The sequence below is a fragment of the Callithrix jacchus genome, chromosome 6, assembly GCF_049354715.1.
Source record: "Callithrix jacchus isolate 240 chromosome 6, calJac240_pri, whole genome shotgun sequence".
Taxonomy (NCBI): Eukaryota; Metazoa; Chordata; class Mammalia; order Primates; family Cebidae; genus Callithrix; species Callithrix jacchus.
Window position 1 is genome coordinate 18,386,057 of NC_133507.1, and position 25,190 is coordinate 18,411,246.

Below are 25,190 nucleotides of genomic sequence, written 5' to 3' on the forward strand. Positions count from 1 at the left end.
AGAAACGGGAGAACGTCATGTTTGTGCTGCCTCTGCACGGGGGCCATCTGGGCTTCTTTGAGGGCTCTGTGCTGTTCCCTGAGCCCCTGACGTGGATGGATAAGCTGGTGGTGGAGTATGCCAACGCCATTTGCCAATGGGAGCGTAACAAGTCGCAGTGCTCTGACACGGAGCAGGTGGAGGCCGACCTGGAGTGAGGCCTCTGGACTCTGGCACACTCCAGCAGCCCTCCTCCGGAAGCTGCATCCCCTCGCCCCGTTTCAGGTCTCCCATCTCCCTGAGTGACCTGGATCTGACCTCACACCATCAGCAGGGGGCACCCACCATGCACACCTGCCTCTGAGTAGGCAGCTCTTCCTGGGAGCTCCAGGCTATTTTTGTGCTTAGTTACTGGTTTTCTCCATTGCATTGTTAGCCATGGTGACAAGCGACAGAGTTCTTGCCCTCTGTCCAGTTTCAGCACCAGGTTGCTTTTAAGCCAAGTACATCTAGTTTCCCTACTTAAAAATGTGTCTGAATAGCAATTTCGCTTTGCCATCAAAAGGCTTTTTTCTGAGAACAGTGAAGGATATATGTCATTTTGTGATGGTTTTATGTGTCCTTACATAGACCTTAAAAAGAGCGCACCCTTCCAGGCCAATGCTGAAGACACAGCTCAGCTTGGAAGCCTGAGAAGCTGGGCTTCCCAGGCCAGAGTGTGGCTTCTTAAATGGCAAAGGAAATTCCTTTGAGTCACAGGCCAAGTTTTTACCCTGTCTTGTAAGACCATTTCCCTACACTTTGCTGCTGCTGCTGCTGAGAGTTATGTGGGGCACTTGTTAAAAATTCAGCCTCCCAGGTCCCTCCCCTCAGAGAGGCTGATTCATTGGGTCTAGGAAGGAGCCTGGGGATTTTAATTTTTGACAGCTGCCCCAGGTGATTCTCATCACCAGGCAAACTTTGAAAATGGTGTTCAACAGCACCCTTAAATTGGAAACATCTTCATAGCTCATTTTATTGAAATTTGTAATCCCACGGCCTCCAGAGCAGCAAGGCCGGCCATGGAACTGCCATGGTGTGACCACAGTGTGATGTCTCAGAAGGGCTCTGGGTGGCTGAGCATCTGGGCTGTGCCCTGGCTCTGCTTTTCACCCTGGACAAAGTCCCTGTGGACTTTGATTTCTTTGCCTCTAAAATGGGGGACTTGGACCAGGTAGATTGCTGAGCGCACTACTAGGTCCAAAGTTCAATGACAAACTCAGTTTACTGAGATTTGAGAGAATGTCCCTTCAGAGGAACCTGGGAGCTACTCTCCCAGTCTAAGCATGTAGATAACATCATTTACCCTTTTTTTTTTTTGTCCCTTATTTGATAAAAAGATGTTTTGAGGTTTTTTTTGTTTTTTTTTTTAAGCACTCAATTGTCATTTTAGTTTTTAAACCCACGTCCCTTTAATTTTGGCTTTTGATACCAACCAATTCAAAAGCTGGATCTGAGTTTGGAGAAAGATATCTCCAACCTAAGAGGGTGTTATTTTGAAACCAGCCTATATTTGCAGTCTGTTGGATAGATCTTTCCAAAGTGTGTCTTCTCAAGTGAAAATGCAGCTCTAGGCTTCAAGTACACCTTTTCTCTGATCCTGTGGTACTTGAATATCTAAAAACCCTGCACTTTGAAAAATCATTAGTTGCTATCTGGAACTAAACAGAACTATGAGTAAAATTGCGTGGATACTTTAAAAAGAGATTTTCCCTCCTTCATCTCCTTTGAGTCCAGGACAGACTGGAATATAAATAGTGGGTCTGCAGGGATGTTTCAGGGATCAAGGAAGCCACCTGGGCACCTGAATGTCAACCCTCTGGGCCACAGGTGGGTGTGGCTTGGGCATGGGTCCAAGTGACTGTGACTGTGGTGTCTGTAACCTGAAGAAGGTGTTTTCTCTGACAATCACCAGATCATCCAAGTAACATCCAAACCAGCCCTTATCTCAGAAGATTGAATTTCTGTGGTCTCAACTTTGCTCTGGTGTAATTCCTGACACTCCTTAATTTCTATCATTATGACCTCCCCCCCAGTGTATTATTTTTCTGATACATTTCCTTTTTGTGTTCTTTTAGCACAGATGGGCACTTTACCCCTCAGTTTGGAAGCTAGTCCCTCTCCTCTGTTACTTTTCCCTTCACCCAACCACAGCTGTGATCTAGAAGATTTCATAGTCATCTTCCCTGCTACTACTGCCTTCATTTCTCACGACTTTTTATGAGAATAGGTCAACCAAGCAATAACTTTCTGGGATTGAATCACCACCCCAGAAGAGCGAGAGGCTCCTTTCATATGCCTGAGGCCACACCCCTTAGCCTATAGGACAAAACAGGGGCTGGCCCAGGTGTCAGCTCCATTCAGAAATTTGGGAGGAGAAAAGACAGCCCTGTTGTCACACAAACCGGTTGGGGTCTGGTCTGCACGGCGGCCCTGGTGGCCCCCGTGGAGGACAGGCAGGGCTGGCAGCATAGCCTTTGTTGCCACACAGCCGGATTTTGCTCCCCGACAACTGTGGGAGCCAGTGTCCCAGCTGAAATCTTTTTAGTGTGTGACTCCGAATGGCACTCACATTCCATTTTGGCTCATATGAAATCAACTGAAGCCCTTTGTTCAAGCTCCAGGCTCTCAGGCATGGAAATGAGAATGTGACTGTGGCTGTCTTACAAGAAAATTCTTGTTTGTCCCTGAATGAGAGCACAGAGCCATTGAATTTACAGAGATGCAAACTTGGCTGATAAATGAGGGAGCGGCAGTTTACAGATAGGTCATCTTTTTTCCTTCCTCCAGGTGTCCTTGCCTTTCTTCCCAAAATCATTCATTTCTGATGATTATATGATTGCCCCTCTTGCCACTAAGGTTCTATCTGGGCTAAAACAAGGCTGAATTTGTAAAGAGTGTTTGAGTATTGTATTTGAAAATCAAATTGAGGCTATAAATTGCATCCATCTGGAGAATTCCATTGCAGGAATAATGTGTTCAAAACCAATGAAGAGAAGTACCCACATCTCTCCTGTGGTACTCCGTGTCTCCTCAGCAGTTTGAAGACACTGATTCCAGTCAAGTTAGGATTAAGTGACTCAAAAAAATGGTGTCAGGTTTCTTTACTGTATTTATGTTAGAAGTGAGCTTAACAGGCTTGAAGAAAATGGTTATCTTTTCCTGCTGTGAGTTTACACAAATGATTCCAGAGCAGAATGGAAGCAGAAAGAAAGCTGTTTGTTACAGTATTTTAACCTCTCTGCAGTGCTTTACACTTACTGGGAACCTTATGAGTCACCGTAAGAGTGGAAATATACCTAGATTCTTTTCCTAACTGTCTCTAATTCACTGTGGATCGTGGGCAAATCCCTTCACTTCTCTGAGCCTGTTCCCTCCTCTTGGACCATGTCTAAGACCACTTCATCTATCTACACGTCGTTTGCTTGAACGTTGCTGAACATCTGCGTGAGCTTGGCTTTTGCAGCCCTTGCAGGTGGAAACGACTGTGTCAGGGCTCACGGCTGACGCTGAGGGGACTTGGAAGGAGGGGGCTTCTGTATTCTGGTGAAGACCCTTGATCTTGTCCAAAACCCTGTGTCTTTGACTGGCTTCTCTTTAGAGTCCCCATTGTCATAAGATCCTTGCTGTTCTGAGGGTGGTCTTGTGACTGTAGCAGGTGCTGGCCCCTGGAATGAGGAGCCTGTCTCCATCCTCCAGTGTGACTCAGGCAGAGCATTGAGCATTCCCAGGGCAGAAATCCTTCCTGCTCAGGCTTTCATTCTAAAACCACAGTCTTCATTAAAGCTGAACTTTCTGGGTAGCTGAGCTTATATGCCCGGCATCTGAATGAGAGCTCTCTTTGTGACTGTGTGACTTGAGATCTGTTTTGCCAGCTCCAGGGAAACAATACATGTGTTCTTGTTTTTGTTTGCTAGGCAAGCAGATGTCTGAGATGTAAGAGGCTTTTCTTTGCCTGTGGCATTGATTCTGACTTAGAGCTGAAGTAAAGATCAGTGAAACATCACGTCAAGTTGAAGTCACTCACAGGTCTTTGTCCTTCAGGCAGGACAGGAGAGTCATGAGGAAGCATTTCACTGCAGCATTCTGTCACAGTATCATCTGGAATTGTTTCCTTTGCCCAGAAAACCTTAACTTCCCTCTAGAGAATCCCTGGTATTACAATATTGTGGCATTCAAATTCAAATTCTTCTGTTGTGGAAATTTGAAGCAAAGCCACAGCAAAACCAGAGAATTTCGTTAAGTAGCCTGTGGGCTCCTTGTTATCTTATGCCCCCCACCCCCTCCCTCAACAATATGAGTGATCCAGAACTGACCCAAACACCTCAGCTCTGGCCCCTTTTCACCCTTGTTGGCCTTACTCTGTAGTTCAAAGCCACTTTGGATTACTTGGATGCTTCAAAAAGCCATGAAAAGTAGCCTGCCTGTGGCATTTAGAGGCCAAGCAATTGACAGAAAGGGGTTCTTCTACGTGTGTTATCATCTAAGTAGAGGGAAGTAAACCCCCTCACCTCCCCTCCACCCCCGATTAAACTAGAATTGCGTTTGCCAAGTTGTAGTTGAAACTAAGGAAGGGGGAACTGGCCCCTGCTGGCAGAGGGAGCTGGAATGCCACCTAAGGCAAGCCTGCTTCCTTCCCATCTCTGCTGCTACTGCTGCCCCCGGATGCTGCAAGCCAGGCAGGCATCCTCCTACAGTGGCCCTTGGAAGCAGGCTGTGGAGTAGACTGAGGTTCGTTTTTGAAATCAGAGCCCACGTTTTCTGAACTGTTTTTCCTAGCATGTGTGTGGGTAGAGCCTTCATGCATCTCTAATAATAATAAACTGAAGTTAATTTCTAACTGGTGGATTAAGTGTAACATTCTGAGTTCCATGAAGTTGTCAGCTTTTAACTAGACTCCTGTCAATTAGTAATAAAATCTATATCCTACCTTCTCTTGCTTTTCGTCCCCATTAGCCAAGAAATCTGTTGCCATAAGTTGGGGACAGTCCACTGAGAGCACCTGCAGAAATGCCCTTTGTCCCCATGGGCAGACTCCTTCTAGATCACCCACGCTGTGCAGTTAGGTGAGTTGCTGACCCCTGTGGTCCCAGCACCAGCCACTCTTTCTCAGGCTGTTCATGTGGGTGGACAGAGTTCCTGGGTGTAGGAGTTAGGTTTCGTCTGGTTTTCATTTTGGCCTCTTCAGTTTTCCTAAAGCACAAGTCCACATAGAATCCTGTCACCTCTCCACACCAGTTCCAGGTGATCTGGGTCTCTCCCACTGCCTCAGGAAGACCTTCACTGTACCTGAGCTTCTGACTTCTGCCGCTGCCGCTGCCTTAGTGATGCCAGGGCTGGGGGGAGGGGGGAGGGGAGCGAGTTTGCAACTCTCCTTTTCCTGGTTAGACTCTGTTCAACCACATTCTTACGCTGGCAGATCTGCTTCCAGATTGATTTTTGAGAACCATCACTTTCACATTCCTAATTCTGATTTTGTTTTGTTTTGTTTTGTTCTGTTTTGTTTGGGTTTTCTGAAACTTAAACTGCTGCCCTGAAAATAGTCTCTTTTTGGGTTTGTGTTCTGAAAGCCTCTGTGCTGCTGGATCTCTGGGGGGAAGTACAGGATCCCTCAGCACTGAGGTGTTTAAGATTTGCAACTAGCAATGCAATTTTTTCTAAATATGGGAATATTTACCTTTATTAAGAAATTATACTAAAAAATTATGTCCTTGATCATTTTATGTTCTCACATTACTTTGATTCTACTATGATTGTATGATGGTGAACGAAGATCATTACAAACAAAAGCTGTAATTTTGTTATATTTGATTCAGTGGAATTTCTTTACTTAAAAAATAAAGACTAAAAATGTGGTGTGGCTGTGCATCCTCTGTATAATGGCAGTTTTCTATCTAATAGGATTCTTCCTGTGTCTTCACCAAAGCTGAGATTAATGGAAATACACAAAACACCATTTTCGCACCACAGTTGATGTTAGTCCATCCTGTCTTCTCCAGGCAAGAAAGCCAAGAACTAAAATCAGGGAAATATTTGTTTTTTACTTTTTTATTTTTTAGAGACAGGGTCTTGCTCTGTGGCCCAGGCTGGAGTGCAGTGGTGTGATCACAAGCTCACTGCAGCCTTCGTCTCCTGGGCTCAAGCAACCCTCGTGCCTCAGCCTCCCGAGTAGCTGGAACTATGGGGGATCACCACTGTACCTGGCTAATTTTTTAGTTTTTAGTTTTATGCTGTGTTGCCCAGGCTGGTCTCAAACTTGAGTTGAAGCAATCCTCCCACCTTGGCCTACCAAAGTGTTGGGATTACAGTTGTGAGCCACCGTGCCCAGCTTGTGTTTTAATAACTTCATAAAGTGAACCATATAGACATTGAAAGGCAAGGCAAGATATAAATGGTGCTTGCCATGTGTGATTTGTATGCTTTTCCAATAATGTTCTTTGAAAAGACTAGGTGAACATTTCCTAAGTGAAGATTATCTTGGGTTGGTTGGGTGGTGGTGGTGTTTTCTTCTTTGAATCTGTCTGAACCCAAGCTAAGGGTCTCCCAGGAGCAGGCACTGGCTCAGCCGGGAAGGTTGTACCACCCCCAAGAGACTTAGGCTTACAGCTCCCTTCCCTCCTTGGCCACACAAAACCTTTGTCAAGTTACGCAGGGTCAGGAGTGTTACCTTTAGAAGTTGTGCATTAACAAGACCTAGAAATCGCCAATGCCAAATTTCAAAATTCATACCTCTCTGGTAAGCAAGCTTCCCCTCGATTCCTATCCCCCACAAAATAACCAAACTATTTTGGCCCAAGAAAACCAACTTGCAAAGAACACCACCTATGAAAAGACTACATGGAAGAGATTTCAGGTCCGGGGCATGAGGCAGGTCAGTGCCAGCCGCATGCTAATGTGATCAGGTAGGACCAGTAGCACACAGCTGCCCTCTCGTGAGGCAGCCCACAGCATTTGTGTTCACTGACCCCTCACTTACTGCCCTAGTCATGCTATTTGTTTATTATGCCTTTCATTAACAGGCTTCTCTGCTCTAGTCCTGTAGGGAGTACTTTCCCATGGTGAGGATTAAACACCTAACTGGATGGTCCTTTATATGGCAGCCTCCCCTCCTCACTTCTCTGTTGGGTATCTTTAGAGGGAGGACGTAAAAGTGCTACCATATATCTGAGTGGTTGAAAGACATGACAGGCAATTTGGCTTTGAACTGGCGAACCCCTTCCCAAAGAGGACAAATTAAACACCTCTCTCCATGTGGCTGTGTGCTACCCACACCTTCCTTTTGATTCATGCTATCTACCATATTTATCCCAGCATCTCTACTGAAGACTGGTTTCCTCTTAAAGTCATTGCCTCCTCATTGATGATAGTTGGTGAAATTGACCTGGAAATACATGAAATTCTCATTTCATTGTTTCTCCTCCCTTCTCTGCCTGTACCTCTCCCGCCCCCAGAAATAAATAAAACAAACGTTGGAGACAAAGGGTGAGTAGTAACAGAGCCAAAGAGATTTGGAGCCAGAGTTGCTGGGCCAGGGTCCCATCCTTGCCATTTCTAGCAGGACATAACCTCAGGTTGTTATTTATTTATTTTCCAGTGGGAATAATTATACTAAGAATGCCTGCCTCAGGATAAGTGAGAGGTTCAGATGATATTTTTCAAAGTACCCATGTCACTTTGGGCAGTGATTTTGGCTTTACCTGTTTGGTTCCCACTCATACATCATCTCCAAGGTAGAAACTACAAGCAAAGTATTCAACGTGGTCCAGCTCCACACCAGGGCATCTGATAGGCTGCAAGGAAAGCAGAGCCCAGCCTGGTTATACTTTGCAAAAACATTTCTGGGCTCAGAAGTGCTGACGAGCCATGTGTGTGCACCATCAAACCCTGATCCTTTTCCTTCATATGTGGTCACCTTGGGAAATCCAGGTGTACTACATGTCCTGCCTACTGGCAAGGCGACTTGCGGGAGCGGAACTTGCTTATTCTGGGGCATTAGCCTCTCAGCTGTGGTCTTCCCAAGGGCTCCTGCAGCCTTCTTCTCTGTTCTCTGCTCACATGCAAAGTTTGCCTTTAAATCCATAGATATGAATCCTTACTAGAGTGAGTTCCTCCGTATCTTAACCTCCATATGTCAACATACAGGGTTTAAGCAATGCACATTTGAGCCACCTGCTGGGAGGTAGATAGCCATTGTTTTGTAAGCACTGACTGTCTGTCTCTCTCTCTCTCTCTCTCTCTCTCTCTCTCTCTCTCTCTCTCTCTCTCTCTCTCTGACAGGGTCTCACTCTGTTGCCCATATTAATGAGAGCAGTAGTATGATCATGGCTCAGGCAACCTCAAACTCCCAGACTCAAGAGATCCTCCTAAGGCCAGGTGCAGTGGTTCACACCTGTAATCCCAGCACTTTGGGAGACCGAGGTTGGGAGTTCAAGACCAGCCTGACCAACATGGAGAAACCTCAGGTCTACTAAAAACACAAAAAAATTAGCCAGGTATGGTGGCACATGCCTGTAATCCCAGCTACTCAGAAGACTGAAGCATGAGAATCACTTGAACCCAGGAGGTGGAGGTTGCAGTGAGCCAAGATTGCGCCACTGCACTCCAGCCTGGGCAACAAGAGTGAAACTCCATCTCAAAAAAAGATCCTCCTGCCTCACCCTCTCTAGTAGCTAAAACTATAGGCTCACGCCACTGCATTTGGTTGATTTTGTGTATATAGAAACAGAGTCTTGCTGTGTTGTCCAGGCTGGTCTCAAACTCCTGGCCTCAAGCAGTCATCCCTCCTCAGCCTCCCAAAGTGTTGGGATTACAGGCATGAGCCACTGTGCCTGGCCTGATTGGTTGTTTAATGTGCACACCCCTGGAGGTCTTGTTAAAGCAGATTCTGATGCAGCATGACTGAGACGTGGCCTTAGAGCTCCCCGTGGGGAGAGTCCAGCCCTCCTTGGACCACACTTTGAGTAGTGAGGCTCCAGGAGATCCCACAAGTTTCCAGATCTGACACTTCTGAGTTTCCTAAACTTGAGAGCCAAGCTTCCAACAGAAAGTGAGATCAGAGGCCAGGTGCAGTGGCTCACACTTGTAATCCCAGCACTTTGGGAGGCTGGCATAGGCAAATCACCTGAGGTCAGGAGTTCAACACCAGCCTGGCCAACATGGTGAAACCCCCTTTCTACTAAAAATATAAAAATTGGCCAGGTGTAGGGGCAGGCGCCTGTAATGCCAGCTACTTGGGAGGCTAAGGCAGGAGAATCACTCGAACCCAGGAGGCAGAGATTGCAGTGAGCCGAGATCACGCTGCTGCACTCCAGCCTGGGTGACAGAGTTAGACTTAGTCTCACAAAAAGAAAAAAAAAAGTGGGATCAGAGGTGTTCCACTTCACCTGTTAGGTGATGCTTCACCTCTTTCCCTGCTAGTTTGAGTTAAGAGAAAGGTACACCTCTTCCAGTTAGGCTTTGCCAGGCCTCCAGGCAGCACTACCCTCCTCCACTTTCCCCTGGGTAAACCCAAGACATGGCCAATTTCATTGAGAGGCTCTCTGAAGCTGGGACCTGTCTCCTTCCTGAGACCTCCACCCACAGCTTGATGAATTGCCTCCATTCTCCCAACGTCCACATTTGCATGGCAGAAATGCATCACTGCAACCTTCCAACTCCCATACTTTTATGCGACAGAATCCCTGCCTCACCCCAGATATCCCCAGAAAGGAAGTTGTTATGGGAACCAAATGGTTGTTATGAAATTCTTTTTTTGTTCTCCTTCCCATGGCTGGTGTCCTTCAAAAGAGTATTTTATTGTCTCTCTTCAATAATGTGGGGACCGTTGTAGGAATCACACACATAGGCAGCCGGGATTTTTGTGAGGCTGAGCACGTCAGGTTTTGCCATTCACAATCTTCAGACACTTTTCCCCCCAAAAGCATCACTACCTTCTCAGGCAAGGTCTGACCCAGCCCACCCAGCTATAACCCTCTTGCCCAGCTTGTCCCTGGAAGGGCAGTGCCAGGGCCCAGCCAGTAGGGGGCGGCGCAAGTGCACAGTCAGAGCTGGCTCACGGGGTTCAGTGAGTTTCTGATGACTTCTTCCTCAGAAAGCTCGGTCTTCTTATCAGCCAGGGCTCCTGAGCTAAGGCCCCAGCCCTGCTGACCTTAGGGACGATCCCAACATCCCATGCAGGTTTGAGTAGGAGCCAAGGCTGCCGCAAGAGTCTTCTGGTCAGGATGTGCCTGATCTCACTGATATGTTCTGAGCTGCCACAAATTCAGAGCAGACCTGGGCTGTGTCTAGGAGGGTGCCTGGTAGCTCCGGGCTCGGGGATGATGGGATCAGTGGACAGGGATCAACCGGTATTTCCCTCAGATTTGGGACCCAAGTCCTGAGGAGCAATTACAAGTATATCATGAAAATGTAAAAAATATCTGTAATCCCAGCACTTTGGGAGGCCAAGGCGAGTGGATCACGAGGTCGAGAGATCGCGACCAACTTGGTCAACATGGTGAAACTACTAAAAATAAAAAACATTAGCTGGGCATGGTGGCGCGTGCCTGTAATCCCAGTTACTCAGGAGGTTAAGGCAGGAGAATTGCCTGAACCCGGAGGCGGAGGTTGCGGTGAGCAAAGATCGCACCATTGCACTCCAGCCTGGGTAACAAGAGCGAAACTCCATCTCAAAAAAAAAAAGAAAGAAAGAAAATGTAAAAACTACCCATTCTTTTTTTTTTCTTTCCTTCTTTTTTGAGATGGAGTCTCACTTTGTCACCCAGGCTGGAGTGCAGTGGCACAACCTCAGCTCCCTGCAGCCTTCACCTCCTGGTTTCAAGTGATTCTCCTGCCTCAGCCTCCCAAGCAGCTGGGATTACAGGTCCCTGCCATCACGCCTGGTTAATTTTTATATTCTTAGTAGAGACAGGGTTTCACCATGTTTGGCCAAGCTGGTCCCAAATCCTGACCTCAAGTGACCCACGCACCTCGGCCTCCCAAAGTGCTGGGATTATGGGCATGAGCCACTGTGCCTGGCCAAAAATACCCATTCCTTTCAATTACTGAGCTTAGCCTCATCCCCACCCCTCTCCATCAACACCTCCACTTGGGCCACTAGTGCTCTCCACCTTGGCAAACACTAGTCTCTCTTCCTTTCTCACTTGACCCCAAAGCACCATTGACAGTTACCCATGTTCTCATGCTTGAAATACCTTCCTAGCTCCAGATGCTCTTGAGCGATCTCTCAGGATGGGGCCCCTTCTGCCAGGGCAGCTTCACTCTTTTTAGATTGGTGTTGTTTTGTTTTGTTGATACGGGGTTTCTCTCTGTTGTACAGGCTGGAGTGCAGTGACACGACCATAGCTCACTGCAGCCTCCATCTCCTGGGCCCAGGTGATCGTCCCACCACAGCCTCCTGAGTTGTGGGGACTATAGGCATGCATCACCATACCCAACTAATTTGTATATTTTTAGTAGAGATGGGTTTCACCATGTTGCCTAGGTTTATCTCAAACTCCCAAGTTCAAGCAATCCTCCTGCCTCAGCCTCTCAGAGTACTGAGATTATAGGCCTAAGCCACACGCCTGGTCCTTTTTAGGTTTAAATGCCAAGGTTCCACGTGAGATTTGATTTGCAAAAAAGGAAGCCTCAGCTTTGGGGACAAACTCCTCACTGGTTGATCTCCTACCCTTGTGCCCATAATAATTTGCTGTGATTCCTCCTCCAGCCTAGGAGTCCTGTGTAAACACCATTTTCATTTTCATGGATTTTATGACCCCAGATTGTTGACTGTGAATGTTATAAAGAAGGAATTTTCTTGGGGAATGAACATACACTACAAACCCTAAGAGTGAAAGAAAGTATATAAGAAATAAATGTACACACACACACACACACACACGTATATATACACACTCTCACGGATCAGATAAATTCTCAAAGGTATAGTAGGACTGGGTTGAATCCAAAGTCAGAAAACAGTTGGAATATCCTGCCCCAAAAGGTAGGTGCAGCACTAAGGGTGCTTCACACCCACAAAGAAGGGGGTAACCCTACAGGCAAGAGCAGACAAGTCTTGGGATGATTGACTGGGACACCTTGGTGGGAACAACAAGGCCTCACCTCCTGCCACTAGCCAGCCAATGTCTGTTTCTATGTGGCAAAATGAGTGTAGCATCTTGGAAACAGTATCTGCCAATGCTTAGGAGACCCATGTCCAGAAGAAGCCAGCACTTTCCCAAGAGGGACCAGCATCCTCAGCAAACAGGGCATCTAACGGATTCTCACCTCCATGAGCGCACACTTGAAAATTACTGAGCACTTGAAGAAAGCCAACTCCATAGAAGGAAAGCATTTATATTTGTCAAAATATGCAAATTTGGGCCAAGCATGATGGCTCACACCTATAATCCCAGCACATTGAGAGGCCGAGGTGGGAAGGATGACTTGAAGCCAGGAGTGGGAGACCACACTTGGCAACAGAGCCAGACCCTCATCTCTACAAAAAAAAAAAGAAAGTAAGTAAAAGAAAGAAAGAAAGTAAAGAAAGAAGAAAGAAAGAGAAAGAAAGAAAGAGAAGAAAAGAAAGAAGAAAGAAAGAAAAAGAGAAAGAAAGAAAGAAAGAAAGAAAGAAAGAAAGAAAGAAAGAAAGAAAGAAAGAAAGAAGAAAGGAAAGAAAGAAAGAAAGAAAGGTAAACGATTAGTTGGGTGCAGTGCATGTGCCCGTAGTCCCAGCTACTCAGAGGGGCTGAGGCAAGAGGCTTGCTTGAGCCCAGGAGTTTGAGGTTGCAGTAAACTATGATGGCACCACTGCACTCCAGCCTGGGCGACAAGTGAGACCCTGTCTCAAAAAAAAAAAAAAAATGTAGATTTGGAAAGTGTAAGTTCATCACTATGAAGTGCCTGAGAGTGAAGACAAAAAAGAGCTTTAATTCTTGAGGACCGAGTGCGTGCTCAGAGAAGACGCCACCTTTTACTTAGATTTATAAATCTAAGTAAAACCCTTCATCCAGGCAAGGGGACTGGAGGAGACAGCTTTTTTTTTTTTTTTTTTTGAGACGGAGTTTTTGCTCTTGTTACCCAGGCTGGAGTGCAATGGCGCGATCTCAGCTCACCACAACCTCCGCCTCCTGGGTTCAGGCAATTCTCCTGCCTCAGCCTCCTGAGTAGCTGGGATTACAGGCACGCGCCACCGTGCCCAGCTAATTTTTTGTATTTTTAGTAGAGACGGGGTTTCACCATGTTGACCAGAATGGTCTCGATCTCTTGACCTCATGATCCACCCGCCTCGGCCTCCCAAAGTGCTGGGATTACAGGCTTGAGCCACCCGCCCAGCCCGGAGACAGCTTTTAGTGGAGAAACCCCCTCTCCCAGACAGATGGAGGAAGCATGACTGCCACCCTGGAAAGAGGTCCAAGTTCCGGCCCACCCCACACATGTCACACTGCACCTGAATGAAGCTGCCTCTATGCCTCTTCTACCTGGAATTCTCCATGGAAAACCCCCTGCCTGCCTGGAGGCCACCAAGATGCCTGTGTTTGTCAAATCACTTGAACGTATTTCCTCCCTCTTTTATCTTCTTTTATTGCATTTTTGGGGGGAGTAGGGGAATATTTTAACCCAGGCTCCCTACCTGCTTTCAGACCCTAAATCGCAAAACTCTATTACAAAGGAAATGATTGAGAAAACTAGAGTCTTTGAAATACAACCTCGCACAAAAATTACTGTCTTAAGGTTTCAAGGACGAGTGGAAATATGACTACCCCCAGTACTTCTTGTTCAAGGGTTTCCCCTGAGCTCACTCAGGCTTAGGGAGCTCCAGAGGGACCACAGTCATCTCAAGCAGTCCTTTCTTAGCCTTGGGTCCAGGACAGCTCAGAGGCCCAGGGATGCTAACTACAGTTCAGCTGGCAGAAGATGTCCTCAGAAGGCTGTGTTCTCAGCTTGGGCCCGGGGGCCAAAGAGCTGCTCAGCAACAGCCTTGCCGTCATACTTGGGCAGCGTGCCCCCGAAGTCAGACGGCAGGATGTTCTCATCGATCTCCTGGTAGAAACCAGAGAGGTCTTCCCCGTGGACAAAGACCTGCAGGGAAACAAGAGAGGCAGAGCTGAGCCAGACGAGGTGCCCTGAGAATGAGAGCTGAGGGTGGAAGGGACAGGAGGACCAAGCCCCACCATGTGTAGTCGCTGCCTAGCGACACCCCTCCCCGCAGGTCTCCATGCTGGTTGTCGGTGGGATCCATATAGCTCAGGATCACGGTAGAGTGTGACGAGGGCTTAGGTGAGGCCCCACCCTTGGCCCTCTCGTCTCATTGTCTGGGCCACCCATGGACTCACCCTCTCAAGCAGCTTGCTCTTCAAGAAGGGTTTGACCACGTTGTAAGTGGTGGTGAAGTACCACGGCTGGTGGATGAAGTGGACAGCTTTGAACCGGGCTGGGAAGGAATCCTGCAGTGACAGAGACCCCCCATGCCCCGTGGCCCCAATGAGTTCAGAGGCTCCCACTCCTTCCCTGCTGCCTCTCTGCATGGCATAGGACAGACTGCTCCAGTGTCACAGGGCTGCCCTGGAGAAGGGCCCACCGAAGGTCCTATTTCCAGGCCAGCCACTAGGGATCCCTGGCTTCACTGTGGCCCCAAACTGCAGGGAGGAAACCCCAAGACTCATACAACCCAATCCTCTCACTGCCAATGCAAGTAAAACCAGGAATTAGGTAAAGAAATGAAAGTAGCCTCGCTTGGCCTTTTGGTGAGTTTTCTCCAACCCACTTGCCTGCCAAATGGACTGCAAACGATGACAAACCACAGAACCACTATTACTGTGCCTCACTGTCCGTCAGCCCCTCCCATGACCTTCCCTCCCACCCCTCCTTTCCCAAATACACATACAGCAGATCCAAGTCGGCTCTAAGAACTCCTGACATGTCAGCATATATAGGAGTGAGTTATCAGGGGGTTACTCATACTTCTTTCTCGGGCTGAATCCACATTCAAAGAGAGGCAGGATGCACTCACAGATACGCAGGTGCACCCTTCTGTCCTAGAGCCAGTGTCTCATTTAGTGGGAAAACACTAGCAGTATCCTCACTAAGATCAGGAATTAGATAAGGATTTCACCTTCTCTGACATCATTTAACTCTATGTGGACAGACAACATGGGATTCCAGGTCAAAGGTACTCCTTCAAGTCTGGCCTCTGCCACTTCATTGCTGTGTGACCTTGAGATGTCACTGAAATCTCTGAGCCTTAGTTTCCAGGTATGGAAAATGAAGCAGGGAAGGAGGGAGAGAATGCTCTCAAGGAGTCAATGAAAAAATGAAAGTAGGCCGGGCGCAGTGGCTCAGCACTTTGGGAGGCAGAGGCAAGTGGATCATGAGGTCAAGAGATCAAGACCATCCTGGTCAACAAGGTGACCCCGTCTCTACTAAAAATACAAAAATTAGCTAGGCATGGTGGTGCGCGCCTGTAGTCCCAGCTACTCGGGAGGCTGAGGCAGGAGAATTGCTTGAACCCAGGAGGCGGAGGTTGCAGTGAGCCAAGATCGTGCCATTGCACTCCAGTCTGGGTAACAACAGCGAAACTCCATCTCAAAAAAAAGAAAAGAAAAGAAAAAATGAAAGTGAATACTTGGCAAATTGTCAATCACTACACAAGTGCTTGTGGTTGGGATTGTGGCTGTCCCTGCTCTTTGTGGCACAAGGTGGTCCAATTTTTCAGATCCCTGTGAGCACCATGAAAGCAGGCCCAGTCTCTCAGCCTCCCCAGCTGCAGGAAGCTCCTGTGTGACAGGGCTCAGGCCTCACCTGGAGCATGTCCACCATCTTCCTGAGATCCGAAGTCCGGAGACTGGCGGCCTGCTGCATGGTGAAGCCCTTGAAGTTCTCGATGATGCAGAAGCCATTAATTTGAGTTTCCTCATTCTCCAGCAGCTTCTCCAGGATGAAGCAATATGCCTGCAAGATCTTGGGCACACAGCGAACAGGCCGTAAGACCTAACCCACGACGATAATTAAGGCTCGAGGTCCTGAGGGGAGAGCTATCGGGCACATTCTTCACTGGGGTAATTTGCTGCTGGCTTTGATCTTGGACATTCCACTTCTGGGAATGTATCGAGAAAACAAGCTTCAGTGTCACATCCATGGTTAGAAATCAAGCTTGGTTAGAAATCCAAGAAAACAAGCTTGAATGTCACATCCATGGTGAGAAGCCAGAGGCTTATCCTAGTGCTCTTAGAATTATGGGAACATTGGAGCTAACCTAAAAATCCATCAGTGGGAACTGGTGAAATTATGGCACATTTGTGCCATGGAATACTCTGGAACAATTAGAAACAATATAGAAGATTAATAGGAAAATGTGCATGACATATTATTACAGAATATAATCCCATTACTATAAGAAAAATGTATGGGCCAGGTGCAGTGGCTCATGTCTGTAATCCCAGCACTTTGGGAGGCCAAGGTGGGTGGATCACGTGAGGACAGGAGTTTAAGACCAGCCTGCCCAACATGGCAAAATACCATCTCAACTAAAAATACAAAAAATTAGCTGGGCATGGTGGTTGGCTCCTGTAATCCGAGCTACTTTGGGAGGTTAAGGCAAGAGAATCACTTGAATCTGGGAGGCAAAGGTTGCAGTGAGCCGAGATCACACCATTGTACTCCAGCCTGGGCAACAAGAGCTGAGTGTGTGTGCATGTGTGTATGTGTAGGTGCATGTGCACACATGTATAAAAAGATTGGAAGGATATCAATAGTAGAGCTCCCTGGGTAGTAGAATTGCAAATTATTTTAAATTTGTTTGTAATTTTTTTTTTTTGAGACGGAATTTCCCTCTTGTTACCAAGGCTGGAGTACAATGCGCGATCTCGGCTCACCGCAACCTCCGCCTCCTGGGTTCAAGCAATTCTCCTGCCTCAGCCTCCTGAGTAGCTGGGATTACAGGCATGCACCACTGTGCCCAGCTAATTTTTGTATTTTTAGTAGAGACGGGGTTTCACCATGTTGACCAGGATGGTCTCGATCTCTTGACCTCGTGATCCACCCGCCTAGGCCTCCCAAAGTGCTGGGATTACAGGCGTGAGCCACCGTGCCCAGCCCAATTTTTTTTTTTTTTTTTTGAGATGGAGTCTCATTCTTTCACCCAGGCTAGAGTGCAGTGGTGCGATCTCGGCTCACTGCAACCTCCACCTCCTGGGTTCAGGCAATTCTCCTGCCTCAGCCTCCTGAAGTAGCTCAGAATTACAGGCGCTTGCCAACACACCAGGCTAACTTTGGTATTTTTAGTAGATACGGAGTTTCACCATGTTGGCCAGGCTGGTCTCGAACTCCTGACCTCAGGTGATCCACCTGCCTCAGCCTCCCAAAGTGCTGTCATTACAGGCGTGAGCCACGCTATTTATATTTTCTAAAATGAGTAGATATCACTCATGTAATAAGAAAAAATATATATTTTAAGTCTCTTCCTTAATGAACACAGATACGCAGGTGTGCACTTCAGTCCTACAGCCAGTGTCTTATTTAATAGGAAAACACTAGAGGCATCCTCACTAATTAGATAAGGATTTCTCCATCTCTGCCACCATTTAACTCTATGTTGAAAGTACTAACTCTATTTCAACTCTATGTTGAAAGTACTAACCAACGCAATCAATTTGTTTAAAAAAAATCAGGACACAAGATGTGAAAGGGGAGAAGAAAAACTATCTCCTCTACTTACAGGTAGTATGATGGCATACTTTAAAAACCCCAGCACCTGTAATCCCAGCACTTGGGGAGGCTGAGGTGGGCAGATCACTTGAGGTCAGGAGTTCAAGACCAACCTGGCCAACATGATGAAACCCTGTCTCTATTAAAAATACAAACATTAGCTGGGCATGGTGGCATACACCTGTAATCCCAGCTACTTGGGAGGCTGAGGCACAAGAGCCACTTGAACCCAGGAGGCAGAGATTGCAGTGAGCCAAGATCACACCACTGCCCTCCAGCCTGGGTGACCAGAGTGAGACTCTGTCTCAAAAATAAATAAATTAGTTTGTACCAATTTTTTTTTAATTAAAGGAATCTTTTTCAGGCTCAGTGGCACATGCCTAAGTTCTCCCAAGACAAACCCTAATTCCCCCACTTGGGGCAGCCCTCTTAATGGTTCAGACAAGCAAAAATGAGTATATATAAGCACAAAGAATTGGGGCTCCTAAGTAGATTGCAACCCTTGCTTTCCGGAATCTCTTCCAGCCCGCAGTGTACGAATCCCTGGTCTCTCTGTTGCTCTCAGCTTTTAGCATTAAGCCCATGGTGCACAGCTGTGACCCCGCTAGACACTTGGCAGGGATACCCAGGAACAGCCACATGTGATTGACCATCAAGCCCCACCTGCAAAGCTACTGGGTTTTCCAGCTGCCCTGGCACACCCTGAGAATTCTCTGCCTGCCCGGAAAGGGCTTGTCGGCAGGTGGCTGCCCACGCCTTTCTCCTCTACCAAATTTGCCTCCTGGGGAACCAGGAATGAGGGCCCGGTAGAGACCAGGGTTGAGAGAGGGAACCCAGCCTGCAGGGTGGGAGCCGGGCGAGCCCCCACTAACCTCGTCAAAGGTGATTTCTTGACTCTGCCAGTTCTCAATGTTGAAGAGCATGACCACTCGGCCATACCTGTCCCGACTAGACAGGACACCAGGGTAGCCAGCTTCAATGGTGCAGCGGACGGCCTCTGGGGACAGACTGTCAAAGAGCTCGGGGTACTGCAGCCGGAAATTCACATAGCCTGGTGGAGGGAGCAGAAGAACCCCTTCAGGGAGCCCTCCCATCCCTACCCCATCCCACCTAGTGGGCATCAGAGACCTGGCCTCCTGCCTGGCTCTTCCGCATAAGTCCTATGCAAGACAGAACAGGCTACTCAACCCTATCAGAGTCCCATGTTTCCTCTCCAAAAAATGGAATCTCAATATTGGCCTATCTATTCTAGATAGTGGCCTATCTCACTAATTTGTTGAGGCAATCAAATGAGATTCAAGGTGTAAATATCATCATAAGCTTGTGCAAACATGAGATGTAGTCCCACGTATGAGGAGAATCATTACTTGTTATTTTCTTTCCCATGGGGACAAGGCACAGATTTTTCAGCTGGGCACAGGGTAAGCTGAGGGGTGAGGTGTGTGCAGGGCTGGGGAGGAGTTCCCAAGTAAAATCCCAACCCCAGGCAGGACACAGAGCCCTTCCTGATTCCAGCAGCATCGGTACTGTCCAGAAACGCCATCTGTACCCATCACAGTTTCCTGCCTCTGTGGCCTGCAGCACCAAACTGGAGCCCCTAGAGGACCTAGGAACCTCTGCCAAGAGACCACACCAACTTTCTCACTGCTCCGGAAAACTCCAGGAACCTCCCACCTCCCAGCCTTTGTCTTTGCTGTTCCCTCTGCCCAGGCTGCTCTTCCCCGCAGATATCTCATTTCCTCTGCGGTTTTCTTCAAAAATTCCCTTTGTGGCCAGGCGTGGTGGCTCGTGCCAGTAATCCCAGCACTTTGGGAGGCCAAGGTGGGTGGATCATGAGGTCAAGACATGGAGACCATCCTGCCCAACACGGTGAAACCCCGTCTCTACTAAAATACAAACATACAAAAAATTAGCTGGGCATGGTGGTGGACGCCTGTAGTCCCAGCTACTCAGGAGGCTGTGGCAGAAGAATCCCTTGAACACCCGGGAGGCGGAGCTTGCAGTGAGCCAAGATCACACCACTGCACTCCAGCCTGGTGACAGAGCAAGACTCCAACTCAAAAAAAAAAAAATATATATATATATATATATATATATATATATCTTTGGACTAGAACTTCCCTGGCCACTTTATCTAAAATTTTACTTCATTTATTGAATGTATTATTTCCACCATTAGAATATAGGCTCCACCAGGGCAAGGAACTCTTGTCTGTTCCGTTCTCCACCGCATCCCTTGGCCTATAGCAGTGGTCGGCACAGCATGGCCCTGAATTACCGTTTGGAGAAGGAAGAAGGAAGAAAAGGAAGATCATTAGCCTGCAGATGGCCTGTGCAGACCCTGTTTCCCTCCCCCAGTGCCCAAGACTTGATTTCTTGAGGGATCCTGTCTTCATCCAGCCTGCATTCCCAGGCCTGGCAGCATCTTCCGTTCCAGTGCACGTGAGCTAACCGCCCTGAGCGAGGCACTGTCCAGCTTCCTGCAGCATTCCAGGGCCAGGGCCTGGTTCTCAGGGTGAGGGACTCCAGGGATAAGGAAGGGAAGCTCCTCCCCTCGCCGCCCAAATGGGGAGTACCGAAGTTTTATTCAGTGAATCCCAAGACTGGGAGAGAGTTAAGAGGACTTAGACCTCTCGGAATCTGGTCCTGACACAATCCATTCATTCAATCATTAGTTCATTACCGGAGCAAACCCATTTTACAGGTAAGTATATGAAGGCTTGAGGAAATTGACTTGCCCACAGTATGGAAGCGGCCTCTTCAGTGCCTGGGAGAGTGGACACCATCCTCACGGCCCCCCGCCCTACTAGGGCCGGCACTCCAGCGCGGGCCTCACCTCTGAGCAGCTCATAGGCACGGGCCACGTTGAACTTCCGCGCACGGATGAAGCGCAGGAAGAAGCCGCTGTCCTTGTCCTGCACCCTCTCCGCCACGGCCACAGCCAGCTCCTCCCCGGAGGCGGCCTGCTCCTGCACCATCTCCTGCAGCTCGCGCACCGCCTCCTCCCGGGTCTCCTCTCTCTCGTTCAGCTCATCCTTGGCCTGGAACAGGGTGGGGTGTGCATAAGGTTAGGCTTAGGTGCGGGTGAGGGGCAGGACACACAGGTGATGAGTCTCCTCCCAGAGCCAGACCAGCCCAAGGGGCCCAGGCTCTGCAGCAGCGCCCTCTCTCTTCTGCCCCAGGGACAGCACCTGAGATTGTTCTGTGTGGAGAGGATTCAAATTGTTCATCCTGGATATTTGCAGAATGTGGCCAACAGTCTAAATGTTTCTAATAATGACAGCCTATGCTTACTGAGCCTTTCCCTAGCAACCTGCTAAGTCCTTTAAAGGCATTGTGTTTTTACATCTTTGCACAGTCCACATGGTTGGTGTTCTTATCCCCATCTCTCAGAGGAGCAGACTGAGGCTCAACAAGGTGAAGATATTCTCGCTCAAGGTCACCCGGAGAGAAAGGAGCGGAGCTGAAACTCCTCTTTCCATTGAGTCTCCCTGCTGCCTCCCAAGCTTCGTTCCAACTTTTTCAAAAACAGCTCTCTGGCACATGGCAGCCTGCCTCCTGCCCAGAGCCTCACTTTCCTCCCTCTGCTGGCCTCAGACACTTGTCTCCTAGGACAGCTTGAGGAGCGAAGGGAAAGGAGGGGGAGTCAAGTGTGAAGGAGCTAATAGCACCTTTCCTGTGAGATGCCCAAGGAAGCCGAGATGGAAGCTGGGAGCCCAGGCTTAGCTCAGCCACTTCCCACCCTCCCCAGCAGCTCTGTCAGCCTCCACAGAGCACAGTCTGATCATCCCTGAGCTAGTTCACCAACTGTCTTTCACAGGTGCAGAGGGCAAGACCCAGAAATGGAAAGCCATCTGCTCAAGATCACACAGCAAACTGAAACTGGAACTCAGGCCCCTTGCCCGTCTAGCAGGGGCAGCAGCTGGATCCTTGCTCCCCAGGGCCATTTCCAAACCCATGCTCCTCACACTGAGTCTAGTTTAGAGGACCCCCATTCAGAGGCTCTGGGCTGTAGTCTTGAGTTGGGCTGGCTGGGTGTCTGGTCAACCCAGTTGCTGCCACCAGGAAGGACCCTAGAACAGGCCAGTCTATCAGGTCTAGGACGATCTGGAGTGCTGGGGCTGGACCTTTTTCGCAGGAGAGAGGACGAGATCACGGTCCCCTTATGTTGCCCCCTAGGTTGCCCCTCCCGGCACTGTCAGCCACCTCACCTTCTGCAAGGTGTGGCGGGGCAGCTGGGTGCACGGACCAAAGACGGGTCCGTGGTCCTTGGTTGTGAGCTGCTCCAGCTGGGCACGGAGTTCCTGCTCCTCTTCAGGGACCATGCGGAACGTGCCCACCTGGGCAGAGAAAGGGAAAACAGGAACATCCCCGCTGTCAGCCCCAGCCAGCCATGGAAATGACCTGCTCACACCTTCAACTCGTGCTCTTGCCCAAGATCACTGTTCAGCCTTCTCGTTTTGTGAGGTCAGGACCCACAGAGAGGTGAGAGGAGTGTGTGCCTATAATCCTGGGCAGAGCAGGTGATAGAGAAGTAAGGCGGGAGGGAGAGGGAAGAGAAGGGTGCTGGGTGGAGGAGCGCCTTGGAGGATGGCACACTTACCCCTTCTGACATATTGCCTCTGGAAGACAGAGTCCTTGGAAAAAGAAGGAAATCTGCTTTCTCTGTCCTGGCCTCTCCACTGGACCCCTTCCCTAGGAGAGGAAGTCAGGGCTTCAGGGGTTAGAGAAACCATTCTGTTATTATCTCAGAACAGTGGATCTCAAACTTTGAATGGCATCAGAATCACTTGAGGCATTTGTTAGAAATGCAGGTGCCCAGGCCGCGACCTCCATGCTTCTGACTCTGGAGGTGCAGGCTCAGGCCTAGGCATCTGCAATTCAAAGCATGCCCAGGTGGCTCCCAGGGAGATGGTTCTCGGGCTACACTTTGGGAAACACTGCTTTGACGAAGGGCACACATGCAAATGGCTCAGTCCTCAGATGTTCAGACAAGTTGGCCCCACCAGGAAAAAACAAGAGTCTGGCTCCATTCCCAATGACACAATCACTGCAGGATAAGGTGATCCTTCCTCCCTCCTGTGGCCATCCTTCTCCAGCCCAAAGGGGTCCCTCAGACACTTCCCAGCCTAGTGGACGGCCCTCTCCCCAATTCATTCACTCTCAAGATGGGCAATGACCAGTTACATAAGTACATAATCATGAGGCTGGGAGTGTGTTCTGTGCTTTGGGACATGCTAAGTACTCCCAAATCCACTCTCTCAGCACCATGGCTGGCCTTATTATTCCCATTTGATAAGGAGGAAACAGAGGAGGGGGGAGAAGTGACTCATCCAAGGTAACATAGCCAAAAAATCTCCAGGGATCAGGACTCAGACCCAAGCTGTGACTTCCTGTCAGCACCAAGAGGCAACCCGCTGTGGCGCGGAAGTCGGACCTGGGTTCAAGTTCCTCTTCTCCACTTGCAGGCTATGTGGTTTAACCCGAGCCTTGGCTGTTCCCTGTAAAGTAGGAATGGAAGGGTTGCGACATGTCATTTAAAAATGGACACATAAGCGATGCTTGGTTACCAGGACAGATCCCATTTATGGCCCACATGACAACCTGCTTCCCTACTGGGTATTTTTGGAGACAACTCTTCTGTTTCCAGGTTTCCTCTCCTGCCTAAATGTCCCGCCTAAGTGCCTTCAAGAATGCTTCACCATCCTGCTCCTTCCTGTGACCAGATTCCACGGTCAGTTCAATTACCTCATCACAGCTGGTAAGTGACAGAGCTGGGATTTGAACTGATGTCTGCCTGATGCCAAGTCTTTTTTTGATGCCTAGAGCCAAGACCTCTGCAGGCAAACTCTCTAGGAGAGCTAGTGTCATAGAAACCCTAAAGGTTAGGGAGACCTGGCTTTGAATCAGGCTTTGTCATTTATGACTTGTGTGACCCTAGCAAGTTATTTAACCTTCCTCAGTCCCCGTTTCCTCATCTGTAAACTGAGGGTAACAACAGTACCTACCAAAAAGAACGGTCATGAAAACCATACAATTCCTGCAATGCTCCTGGCGCAGCATCCTGTTCTAAAACACAGTTTCCCTTCTCTTCCTTAACTCCATATTGATCATGACCCTAACTTGCACAAAGAGACGTGGAGGACCCCAAAGAATACCTAAGGGTCTCCCATCTCCTGCTCCATCCACTCCACAGCCCCAGCAAGGGCAGGGAAGTTCTGGGGGCCATAATCCACCGACAGGAACCAAATCTAAGCCATCTTTCTGGCTGGTAGACACCCAAATTTTTGGGTGCAGAGATAGACCGGAATGCTGCTGTGTTATCACTTGGGTTTTGCTAGAACAGGAATGGAAATGGAGGGGCTGACAGAACCACCCTAAGGAGCCCAGGCAGGAGGGACAGTGGCTGGATACCCCCAGCCAGTTGTGCAGAGCATCAGAACAAGATCCTAGGTCTTAGGAATACAAGGTTCAAGTCTGTATTCCTAAGCAACTCTTTTCGAAATATGCCCAAGCTGTTAACTTTGAGTTTTAACTATACTGATTGACAAGCTGTACACAACGAAAAAATGCCTATCCCTCTTGCCATGCCGATGCTGTTCCCTGCCATCCCAGGTTGCCAATGAAAATATAGAATGCCCAGTTAAATGTGAACTTTTTTTTTTTGAGACGGAGTTTCATTCTTGTCACCCAGGCTGGAGTGCAGTGGTGCAATCTCAGTTCACTGCAACTTCTGCCTCCTGGGTTCAAGCGATTCTCCTGCCTCAGCCTCCTGAGTAGCTGAAACTATAGGCACACACCACCAAGCCTGTCTGATTTTTTGGATTTTTAATAAAGACGGAGTTTCAGCATGTTGGCCAGGCTGGTCTCAAACTCCTGACCTCAGGTGATCCACCCACTTCAGCCTCCCAAAGTGCTAGGATTACAGGCGTGAGCCACTGCACCCAGCCTAAATGTGAACTTTTTTAATACTAAAAAAGTATTTGTTGTTCATCTGAAATTCATATTTAACTGGGTGTTCTGTATTTTTCTTTGCTAAATCTACCATCAAATTGGTCTAGCTCAACCTGGAGCATGGCCAGGTGGTTTCAGTTTTACAGGCAGCTTGGGACATGGTCTCCCTGCGCCCCTGAGTCCTTACCCCACTCCTGGGCTCCCTGGCCCAGGCAGGCCCCAGGTATTGACTTACCTGCCAGGTTGGCAGCTCCTCCTTGGGGCTACCTGGTACCTGAATGTCCTGGAGCTCTAGAGGTTGCCTCCGCTGGAGGCGTGGTCCGGTCAGCAGGTTGGGATTAGTGTCATAAGGAACTTCTCACCGCCCACAGTTTCCGTTAAATCGGGCTCGCAGGAGGCCCGGAGTGGGGCAAAGAAGACCCGAGAGGGGAGAGGGGAGAGGCCTGGGCCTGGCTGGAGAGGCATCAAAGCCCTCCTTTGTGTGCTCCTGCTCTGGAGTTCCTGCTCAGCCATGTGGAAGCCCAGCCGTGGGG

The 25,190-nt window shown here is 48.7% G+C and overlaps 3 protein-coding genes across 20 annotated transcripts in view; 2 read left to right on the forward strand and 1 right to left on the reverse strand.

Annotated features, from left to right (window-relative positions):
• Nucleotides 1-5,873, forward strand: part of ABHD2 (abhydrolase domain containing 2, acylglycerol lipase) — a 117,974-nt gene extending 112,101 nt beyond the window's left edge. For all 12 annotated transcript variants that reach the window (XM_078326734.1, XM_054257223.2, XM_078326735.1 and 9 more), the window contains one exon: nt 1-5,873. In XM_078326734.1, coding sequence (XP_078182860.1) covers nt 1-197 — 197 coding nt within the window. In that variant the 3' untranslated portion in view covers nt 198-5,873.
• The window catches only part of FANCI (FA complementation group I), a 119,645-nt gene continuing 96,307 nt past the window's right edge, over nt 1,853-25,190 (forward strand). The window contains exons 1-2 of one of the 2 annotated variants that reach the window (XR_013536644.1): nt 1,853-16,055; nt 23,354-23,464. The gene's annotated coding sequence lies outside the window, so the exon portion shown is untranslated. Of the gene's footprint in view, nt 23,465-25,190 lie in introns of both variants that reach the window. The other variant, XR_013536642.1, reaches the window with a different exon arrangement.
• Nucleotides 13,557-25,068, reverse strand: RLBP1 (retinaldehyde binding protein 1). 6 transcript variants are annotated; one of them, XM_002749139.6, is made up of 9 exons: nt 24,893-25,068; nt 23,141-23,204; nt 22,307-22,398; nt 21,915-22,043; nt 20,540-20,744; nt 18,576-18,754; nt 15,799-15,957; nt 14,334-14,444; nt 13,557-14,079 (listed from the first exon to the last, which is right to left on the reverse strand). In XM_002749139.6, the coding sequence occupies exons 3-9, from the start codon at nt 22,316-22,318 to the stop codon at nt 13,921-13,923; spliced, it is 954 nt and encodes a 317-aa protein (XP_002749185.1). In that variant the 5' UTR covers nt 22,319-22,398; nt 23,141-23,204; nt 24,893-25,068; the 3' UTR covers nt 13,557-13,920. The 6 variants fall into 6 exon arrangements, with proteins under 6 accessions (XP_002749185.1, XP_035146145.1, XP_035146144.1 ...); XM_035290254.3 differs by having other exon boundaries at nt 22,307-22,417; XM_035290253.3 differs by having other exon boundaries at nt 23,082-23,204.

What these genes read in the sequence shown, in the direction of transcription:
- RLBP1 (XM_002749139.6), bottom strand. An exon ending in TGCCTATGAGCTGCTCAGAG is followed by an intron (nt 18,755 to 20,539) that starts GTGAGGCCCGCG and finishes TCCCTCCACCAG; the next exon opens with GCTATGTGAATTTCCGGCTG. An exon ending in AGATGGTGGACATGCTCCAG is followed by an intron (nt 14,445 to 15,798) that starts GTGAGGCCTGAG and finishes CTGTCACTGCAG; the next exon opens with GATTCCTTCCCAGCCCGGTT.